Below are 10,467 nucleotides of genomic sequence, written 5' to 3'. Positions count from 1 at the left end.
TGATTCTATGATTCTATGATTTGATTTGCAGTGCAGTCTTCATCAGGCAGAGAGAAGTGAGCTATGGGGATTCATTAATGCAAGACAAACTGGAAGTAACTTTTCTTGGTTTTAATTACCCTATGAACTGTCTGCTCTTTAGTGATGTTAGGTATGACATGAGCTCCAGCTTTCACTCATTTCTCTTGCCTGGTTTGTAAGTTAGTGGCTCATTAGTAGCTGGTGTGTCTTTAAAGAGCAGTTTTTCAGTTGGGCTTTGTGAGGATACTGGCTTTGTGCCATGTTTTTCCTTTAACCTGCCATTGATCACTTCATAAAAAAACAAGCAAACAACTGAATAGGAGACTCAGAATCTCAAAATATGAGATTGTGAGAAGGAGGGAAGGATTCCTCTGGAGGTGGTGGTTTGTTTGGGATAGGTTAAGGGGATGCGTGAGCCTGAGATTATTGCAGTTAGCTAGGTAGATGCAGCAGTGATGTTCAGGGTGTTACAAAAACATCTATCTCATGTCTGTGAATATAGACAGACCTTTTGGTCATATAGCTAGAAAACAGCAAGGCCCCTGGGACAGAAGGACTGAGGTCAGCAATGAGGTACTGCCAAGCTCCTGTCAAGAGGTGCTCTCAGAAATGTTCTGCCTTTCAAAATATATATTATTTTTCCTGTTTTTACCATTTTTTAATACATTTTGATTTGAAAAAATGCACAGCTGGATTTTACAAGTGAGCACAGTCTGAAAACAGCCATAAGACTCTGGTAACTGCCCATTCTATCAGTCATCCCTATAAGTGCCACACATTACTTGTTTTCTGTGTGTCTGACATGTATTTCCAATAAATATTATCTATGAGAAGATAATAAAAGAGACTCCTAAAAACATTCTTAGAAAACGCTAAGTAACCAAGGCATCACTTGGCACTGAATTTTTAGTTATGTCCTCTAAAGCATGTATTATATCCTGACAAAGTGACTAGTAAGCTTCACTTACCAAGTTTATTTGAATTTATTTTCTGCACTTATCAGTACCAATAACCTTACTGAGAGAAAACTATGCATTGGGAAGCAAATTACAACCTTTACAGCTTTTAAATATTCCCTGAAGCAACCAGAACTTCTTTTTTCAAGGATTTTAACTGTATTCTAAACAGTTTTACAGAATGTATTCAATTTAGTTTTATTGATTTTATTAAAGCTGAAGATCCACTACTCACTTTTTTAAAGATCAAACAGTATTTAGTTTTAATAATAAAAATAATGACTAACCTACAGGACCCCTCAGCAGCTGGAGGAAGCTTTCTTAGCACTCTGACCATGTTAGAGCCACCATTCCACATTGCATTAAGTTTATAAATTAAAATCAGACATAAAATCAAACACAAATTAAAGTCAGACATAAATGAAAATCCATTGAGATGTAACTGAAAAGCAGTGCATTGACAGTAGCCACATTTACCTTCCCAGCAGTTAATTTATAGGCATTTTATTTTCAAAGTGACTAATGCTTACTTAGAGTGATTTACTTCTTTTCTGCCTCTTTGGAACAGCTCAGGTACCCGGGGTTGAAACACTTATGGAAGATATCGATGAATTTCAGAGTGTCTCTCAAGTGGCAGGATCTGTAAGTACATTCCCTTATGGATAATCCTGTAATCTTTACAAATAGCTTGATAAAAATCAGATTTTGCATGAAGACAATTTTTTTTTCGTTCTAGGAAGAGTGATATTTAAAAATAAATGGCTATAAACTCATTGAAAACCATATGTTGTTGGACTTACATGTATAGCTCCCATTGTAGGGGCAGTCATTTTATACTATGTCTGTACCTTCTTAAATGTTAGTCAGATATCCATTTTAGCAGATAAAATTCAGTTTTACAGAATTAAGAGAACAGAATTATTCAAACTCCAAATTTTGTTATGAAATATGACATTGCAATATCTCAACTATAGGTTTTTTGGTAATATTTTCTCAGAAACTAATAGACAAGAAGCGTCTGTTTAAAATGTACGACTTATTTAAATATGTATTTTAAGAATGTATTATGCTTGGTAATATTTTCAACAATTGCTTTATTTTGAAGTTTAAGGAAATCTTTGCAGATTTGCAGTTTGCAGAAAATAAAATACAGTCTGGAGTTCCAGAATGAGTCCCTAAGCTCTTTGAGAATGTGGAGTGCAAGAACCTCCCAGAGCATTTGTAGATCATGGGCAAAAGAATTAAGAAGTAGACCTTTATGATGGGTTTAGAATGTTTTTGAGCTGCTCTCTCAAGCCTCCTTTTTGCTTTACTGTAGTGAACAGAGAGGTCTAATTCTGCAACAGTTTCTGAACCAAATTTTTTCTTACTGATTTGGACCTGCAGCTACAAGCTTTGATTTATCAGTTCTGAAGACATGTTGCATCAGGAAAGAGCAACAGATATGTTGAATTACACAGAAAAATAAAGACACAAGAAAATCAAAAGATCATTATGTTTATTAGCAAAATCTTGGTGCAGAATATACAGCCTTCAACTGAGTATGGGAAAGCTCTTGCTAAAATACCGTGTAGCTAGCTGATTGTATACTTTTACCTCTTTACCAGTGTCTCTTGGTTATTCAGAATACTACCCAACTATCCCACACTGTATATTTGTCTACAGCTGTGTCTCCTCAGAAAGAAACAAATCATCCAACTGTTGCTGTTGCTTTGAAGGGGTCTGAAGAGTAGAGATCTGTTCCATAACCCCCTAATAACTTCCAGTGGCAATTTTGACAATCTTGACATGTAAAATATAGAGGTAGAACTGATGTTCCTCACAGGAGAGCTGTGAAGATAAATACATTCTTTCAATGGCTTTCCACAAATCCTTCCAAACAGTAAGAAATATGCTTTTCAAATTACTTCAGAATTGATACCAGAATCCATTCTTGTGACTTGAAATTATTTTCAGATACTATATGAGATATGTGATACTATATGATGAATAAGATGAGGGAAAAATAGAATAAATATGAAGCTGATCAGACATTTCTCATAAATTGGACTAACTGGTTCCCTTAAACGTAGATATTACATGTAAAAATCCCTGATCTGGTTCAAGGTGTGCCACATTTACTCTGGTCCTGCATCCCAGTAGGGTTCCCAATAGGGATTCAGTTGTGAGGTAAATGGATCATTATCATTGTCATAAATTTCTCTCTACTTTAAGAGAACTTGTCCTAATACTATATGTTGGCCAAGTTTTCTTTAAATGTGCCTCAGCCTTCAGAGAAAAAATGTTTTGAAAAAAGTTGTGGGCCGCAAGAATTACACATAAGTTGCTTTAGGAAAGAGCCATGTGGGTGCTTTTTTTGTGTCCAATCTATAAATCCATATGTAAGGTCTTTGCTGTGGTAAGTAAAGCAATCTGGATCCCAGTATTTAGAAGAGACACAACATGTATGTCTGTAGCATGGTTTATGTAATTTATAATATGGTTACTTTTTTTTTTCCTTTGTGACATTGTATATGTTTTCTGCCCTGTTTCTAAAGAACGTGGAATTTTTTTGTACCTTTTTGCTTTAAACCTTTTTTAATGGAATATTCTGCTATGCTTTGTTTTTCACAGAGTTAATATTTGAAAATTCATTTCATGTAGGTGCACTGCATGGTTTCCAGAAAATGCGTATAATTTTGAGTTCCCCAGCATTCAGTAGTGAGGTGCCCAGGGAGGTGGTCTGTTTGTCAGTATCCCTTCCAAACTGCTGTGTGGTTCTGATGATTTAGTTGCTGTGAGATATTGCTGTGTGCCGTGATACAACAGCACTGGCAATTTTGATTAGGAAATTCTGTGATATTCCCAGAACTTCTGCTTTTCAGAGATACGGTGCCAAACGTTATGACAATTTGAAGTAAGTGCAACCCCCACAAAGTAGCTGGTACTGCACAAAATGTAAATCACTGAAGAATTTGTCCTGTTACGATGTCTCAGTGTGGAACAAGAACTTGTGTGAAGGTGTATATATATGAAGTACTTTAGAACTCTTGATTTTAAGTAATGCCTACTATTTATGTTCTTAAGGTAAATTTTATTTTGTGATGTCTTGCATAAAATATTCTCTATTTTACAGAAAAAGCACCAGATGCACAGTTCTAAGTGAGGAAACCACCTTTTTTTACATTGTTGTGTGTAAATGTGGAAACTACATTAAAAACTATTCCCTTTTCTTTCTCTCTGTGTCAGCCGCAGATGGTTCGGACCCTGGATGCTGTGGGTGTCAGACCTAGAGGTTCCCCCAGGCAGAAACTCCTCAAGGACTCCTTAGCAGCAAAAGAACTCCAGACCATGGAGAAACACCTGGCTGGTATGTGTGGCAGCAAGGAATCACAAACTGCCACCTCTGCCAGTGTTTTAGACAAACGGAAAAATGATGCACCTCACATGCTGGTGATATCAGATAAAAACTTCTCACTGCAATTATTGTTGTGTTTGTAGATGTAATGAACTTTGCTGTAATTACAGTAAATACAGCAATTAAACAGTAATTAAACTGTGTTAAGTATACTGCAGTCTGACAGCTTAATACCATTCTTTGTTTTGTTGTTTCCACATGTCACCAAGACTTCTGCACTAAGGAGGTCGTGATGCTTCATCTGCATTTCAGTAGTGTTTAGAAAAGGCTGCAGTGGACCTTCAGCTTGAGAATTGAATTCTTTGCAGGAGAATCTCACCTTGTCCACGAGACATCTGGCTAAGTGAAGCCTGTTAACTTGTGTGCAGTGGGACATCTGCAACATCTTTGATGAAGTTATTATTTCTAAAAGGTCAAACAAAAAACCCAAGGTTTTCTCAGTGTAGCTGAGGATGGCAGTCTTAGCTCCCTGCTTCATCTTGATTTGATGCTAATGAGAAACTGTGCAAAAACTGCAGAGAGATAACTTTGAAGAAATGAGAGGGGGTTTTACAGGTTGCATTGTGAACAAGGGGTGATGTTTTTAAATTAAAAGAGAGAGATTTGGACTAGAGAAAATGGAGAAATTTTTTATACTGAGGATGATGAGAACCTGGCCCAGGTTGCCCAGAGAGGTGGTTGATGCCCCATCCCTGGAAACATTCCAGGTCAGGTTGGCCGGGGCTCTGAGCAACCTGCTCTAGCTGCAGATGTCCCTGCTCCTTGCAGAGGGGTTGCTCTAGATGACTTGAAACATCCCTTTCAACCCAAAGCATTCTATGATTCTTTGAAATGCTTGTCAAACATTTGAACTGTTAATTCTAATGCCTTATATTTCAAGGGTGAATCGATTTTCTTTGCACAGCATCAGGTTGTCACATTGAAGAAAATCAGTAAGAATTTTAAACGAGAGAGAAACTGAAAGTGAGTTTCTTTTTTTCTTTTCTTTTTTGTTTGTATGTGTGTGTGCACAGATATTGAGAAGGACCTAACACTATGGGAGGAAGCAAGGCTCTCAAGAAGCCCTAGTGTCCAACATCACAGTTTAGTTCTTGTATCTGACTATCAAGGCAATCTTCAAGCTACACAGGGGCAAAATGTGAGGCCTCAAGTGCCAACTACGATGGGGAAGAACATTCAGCTCCAAGGAAGTAAATCATCACCACTGCCCAGTAACAGCAGAACACAGGTCTCCAGCGTGGCAAACAGCAAACCTCCAACGCCTGGTACACAAACCAACAGGCCATCAACTCCATCAACTCCAGGGAGCAGACCTGTGACCCCAAATAGCTTGCTGTCACAGCCTCTTACCCCTAGCAACCAAGGAAACAGGGGAGGCATCATTAGTATGCAAAGAAGCAGATCTTTGACATCTAAGAGCCAAATGGGGAGGACCCTCAGCCCTGCTTCAGGTCTCTCTGTGCAAATGAGTGGAGATATTGTTGGAACTGTCACTACTCAGAGAAGCAGTTTATCAGAAGTAAGATTTTCAATTTAATGATTTTGCTGTGTTTAAGAGCTGCTATAATGTGAACACTAGATTGTGGTTTCTGTGGAAGTAACATCAGTGCACCTAATGTAATTCACCAAACAGAACTTGAAATACAATGATGAGAAAATTAGCAAGGAAATACTACTCAGCTTTGAGAGGTGCTGATTAAAGAATGTCAGGATTATTACAGAAAACATACTCGTGCCCCCTGAATTTCCCCTGAGCTCTGCAGGGTTTTGCCTGCATAATGCATAGCAGTTTTATTATGCACCGTCAGAGGTGCATACCTCTGGGGTATTAAACACAGCTTTATCTTATCTGTATGGTTCCAGGGCATTTTTTTCCTGCCACACTGACAATGCATAATATTCCCTTGGTCTGGTTTTTCTTTAATTTTCTGGACACATTGGAATGATTAGTTGGCCATCACTGCATGGACCAATTTTCCAAAGCACAAAGCTGAACTGCAATGAGAAATTGCCACGTGTTATTGAATTGCTGTCTTGTGCTATGTGCACGAGAACTGGGCTGATTCAGAGCCTGAAAACTTCCTTTCCCTTGTTAATGGTTTTTACAGGATTAATCGTTGTTTAAAACAAAACAAAAAGTTAAAGTACCTTGTAAATTTTGAGTGGAATTCTCCTCTGCTGACTTTGGCTGCCTTAAAGATAAATTCAGTGTGTAGGCAGTCGAAATAAAAGCACCTGTTGTCTCTCTCAGATAGATGCCTTACAAAGGTGAGTTTCTTCTCAGGAAATGCCAGTCCTTCTATACTGACTTGAGAAGGACCTGTATGTCTAGATTGCTAATTTTTTAATGGTGGAATAATTTGGTTCCCACCATTTATTATGAATCAACTTGTCAAAACTTGGAGAGCATTTTTCCAAGACTGAAAAACTATCATGCCTTTAAATAATTGTTTCTGAGAAATATAATTTGTTTTAAAAACCCATGGGACACTTGACACAATGTATTATCAGTCTAATGACTTCTTAAAAAAAAAAAAAATTCTTTTTATAATAATATATCATAGAGATGCTTGTAGGAAAATTAGGGATTTGATACTTAGTATAATCTTGCAAGTCAGTATATGGTCTCCATTTTTTATTATGAAAGAAAGGAAGTGAAGCACAGACAACTCTAAAACTAAAGAATTTAGGAAGGAAACCTTACCTAAATTGGCTGGGGGTAAAAAAAAAAATAATCCTCATTTTGGTGTTTGAATGGCAGTGCAGTAATCTCTTGAGCTACTTCTAGAATTGGATATCTAACTTAAACACATGAGGACTGAAGGTGACTATGATTCTGTTGACAATATCTTCACTGAGAGTTGATGTAGTTCCAAACCAGAAGTTTTCCATGGAAAAGTGTAATTGTAACAAATTTATTTTTTTAACATGCAAAACCCCTTTGTCTCCTATTTTTAGAGATGGGTGTGTTTCTGTGTTGGAATTTTTTCCCATAGCAGAAAATGAAACTTGTTTTTAACTAGAAATATTTAAGGAGTGAAGGGTTTCATTGTTTTCTACTAAACACTTCTCTTTTTCTTTCTCTCTTTAAGCAGTCCTGTTCTTAACTGATCTTTCCAACTGATCCCTTCCAACCCAAACCATTCTATGATTCTATGAATTATTGTGTAGACTCCCAAAAGTGCCAAGTAAGGAGCGCTGCATCTCCACCATGGGACATCCTGTCTACCCATGACTGCTCATCTTCCCTCTAACAAGGCAGGCAATTAAAAATGCTTTTCTGCCACAGCCTTCCTGTAGTTCTAGTAATAATAACTGTGAGTCTCATTTAATTTGCTGTGGCTTTTTACTTCTGTTTGTGAAATCCCAGGCTTTGCTGATAGCTCTTACAGTGTGTACTCCTATACTTTTAATATACATATATATGTCACCACAACTTTAAGAAATGAGCAATATTATTACCCTTGTAGAGTAGCACGTCTAGTTTCATCCAGCAAGCCCACTGTAAAACTGGTGGTAAATCTCAGCATTTCTATGCAGCATCTTGTTCCTTCTAGAAGTGGCAGATTCTTTTCCCACTCTTTGCTTGCTGGGTACAATGGTGCATTGGCTGTTGGTGACTCAACTCAAACCCTCTTTATCCTTTCCTGACATGCACAAGTGACCTTTTACTTAACAGAAACTCATCTTGGGACTAGCTCTGCTTCTAGGGGGAAGACTGCTAATGTGACGTGTTCATACTGAAGACCTTCCTCTGCCAAGCTGTAGAGGCCCTCAAATGTCAGAAAGTAGCTGATGGAGGTCTTTGCCCAGTGATGTTCCTGGTCACTTAGAGAAATGGGTTTAAACAGAACATACCCAGGAAACACCTCTGTTCAGTGATATTTTTTACCATGTTAGAGGTGTCCCCTTTTTGTGGCTATGTGATTTCATGCTCTTGTGTCACATCTTCTCCCTGACTATGGAGACAAATTATAAAAAGTCAGAGGTGGGGTGGGAGAAAAACAACAAAGTTCTGTCTGTGTACTTTTACAGATCACAAACATGTGAAACTCAAGGCTGATGCTGTAAATTATTTTGCTATTTTCATTGTAGGTTTTTGTATCCTCTTCTGTATAAAACCAGTAAAATAAAAGAAGGCAAATTGCCTTTGTTCTTAGCCTTATATAGTGTCAACTGGGAATTTCTCCTAGATGTGATTACACTGTGGTTTTATTGCCAATCCTATAGAAAATACTAAGATAAGATTTTGCAAATGATTCTGCTTATTTACTCTTAGGTGCTGTTAATGGAATTAAGCAGTACAAACCTGATACATATTTGATGAGACTAAGCCAGTTGAAAAGGACTGATTACTGGCTACTAGGAGCATGTTTCAGCATAAGGAGCTTGAATTAAAGAATTCAGAATCCACATGGGTGTACGCTGTGTTTATTTATCAGGAATTTTAACTTATCTCAATACCTTGTCTATGCTTCCGAGTTTGTAATGTGTTTCAAAGTAACATAACGTCTAAGATACAAAAATATTACTGCTAAATATGGCTCAGAATTGTTCTTAAGTTTTAGTAAAGTTCATGCTCAGGGTGGTTTAATCTTGTTATAGCACAAATCTTCAATAATTTGGCAAGCACTTAACATATCAGCTGTGAAGAATGTTTTAGGGTTTTTTAATGCTCAAGACTTAATGATCTGAGATTTTTGTGGACAAGTTTCTGCCTCCTGGCACACATAATATTAAAGAGTTCTAACAGGTGTGTTTCATTATCATCTCTCTTCAAGGCTGAATACAACAAAGAAATGCTACCTAGAGAAATGGTTTTATTATCTCTATAAAACTCATAAATCAGGGTGCCAAATCCTTTGGCAGAGATACTTTTGTGCATTTACATTATCCTTTGGTGTTTTGTATAAATTGACAAAGGAATGTTGAATCCTGCTTATCTCTTTAGGATGGATTCCATTAAAGTGACACAATTCTGTGATGGTTATCAGTAGCTGTTGAGGTGAAAATACTCCTGAGTCCCTTGTTTGCCATTTAGTTTTCTGAACACTTGGAATTTTACAGTGACTTGATTTATCCAGATAAAGTGGTGTTCCGTAATCTTTATGGCTCTGTCATTGATAACGGCAGGAAATTTCAGCTTATTTGAATATAACATTGATTAACACAAGCTTTCCTCCTACTTTCTGGAGTATAGAGGATAACTGGATGTGGTGAGGAATTTCTTTTCTTATGCTGCAATGCTATTCAATACAATTTAACTTTGAATATGTAGATTCTGATTTTCAGATGGTGTAGAAGACAACAGAGCTATCACTCCCTTTTTTTTTCATGTACTTGGAAGAATCTGGCCAATAATTTTACAATACCTGGCTAATGTTTAAGTTCTCTTTTAGAGACTTGTACATTTTGAACTGTTTTTGAAAATAAAACTATGCATTCCAGTCTCTTCTCTCACCTTGAATATTGCAAAGGAACCTATCAGAATATTTTGTATGTCTGTGTGTGTGCGTGCTCACATACATATGCATGTGTGTATATAGAAAAATATTTTTATATACATATATATCTATGTTATACAAAAGAAAGGAGCAATTCTAAAACATTTTATAAAGCATATATTCAGCTGCATATGGATTTTCAACTGTGTAAAACATGTATATTTTAATGCTTAGAGTTTGATGGTTTCTTGGAGACAAAAGTTTCCACAGCATTTTTCCTTCCTAGGCTTTCTCCTCTGCTAAAACCATGGGGTCTAAGTCAAGTTTCAGGTCCTTGTTCTTACTAGACTGGAAACAATGAAAGTCCTGACAAATCAAAGCCCCACTTAAGCAAATTGTGTATGATGTGTCTAGGCATAGTCCAAAACCTGCAGGGACAGGTGGAATATCTGCACTAAGATCCTGTTCTGTGTCACTGTGTTTCTAAGATGAGTACAGCTATAGCCGTGGCTATAGCAGATAGGTAAAGACCTTTTTTCAGAATAGATAAATAAATAAGAATTGAAAAAAATCTCTAGGGAGCCTTCATATCCTCTACATTCTGGTTTTATTTCACAGCAAGTTATTATTAAATTATTATTATTAATAA

The 10,467-nt window shown here is 37.0% G+C and overlaps 1 protein-coding gene across 1 annotated transcript; it reads left to right on the top strand.

Moving 5' to 3' along the window:
• Positions 1–1,545: 1,545 nt before the first annotated feature.
• On the top strand, positions 1,546–5,893 carry LOC103769264 (uncharacterized protein C8orf34 homolog; the record flags this gene model as incomplete). Its single annotated transcript, XM_008936451.1, has 3 exons — positions 1,546–1,619; positions 4,206–4,326; positions 5,388–5,893. Coding segments are annotated over 3 exons (701 nt in total), but the record flags the coding sequence as incomplete, so codon positions are not given.
• Between the last annotated feature and the right edge of the window lie 4,574 nt (positions 5,894–10,467).

This window comes from Merops nubicus, unplaced genomic scaffold (assembly GCF_000691845.1).
Source record: "Merops nubicus isolate BGI_N331 unplaced genomic scaffold, ASM69184v1 scaffold7190, whole genome shotgun sequence".
NCBI lineage: Eukaryota > Metazoa > Chordata > Aves > Coraciiformes > Meropidae > Merops > Merops nubicus.
Note: the sequence above shows the minus strand (reverse complement) of the source record. Positions and strands in the feature narration are given on the sequence as shown.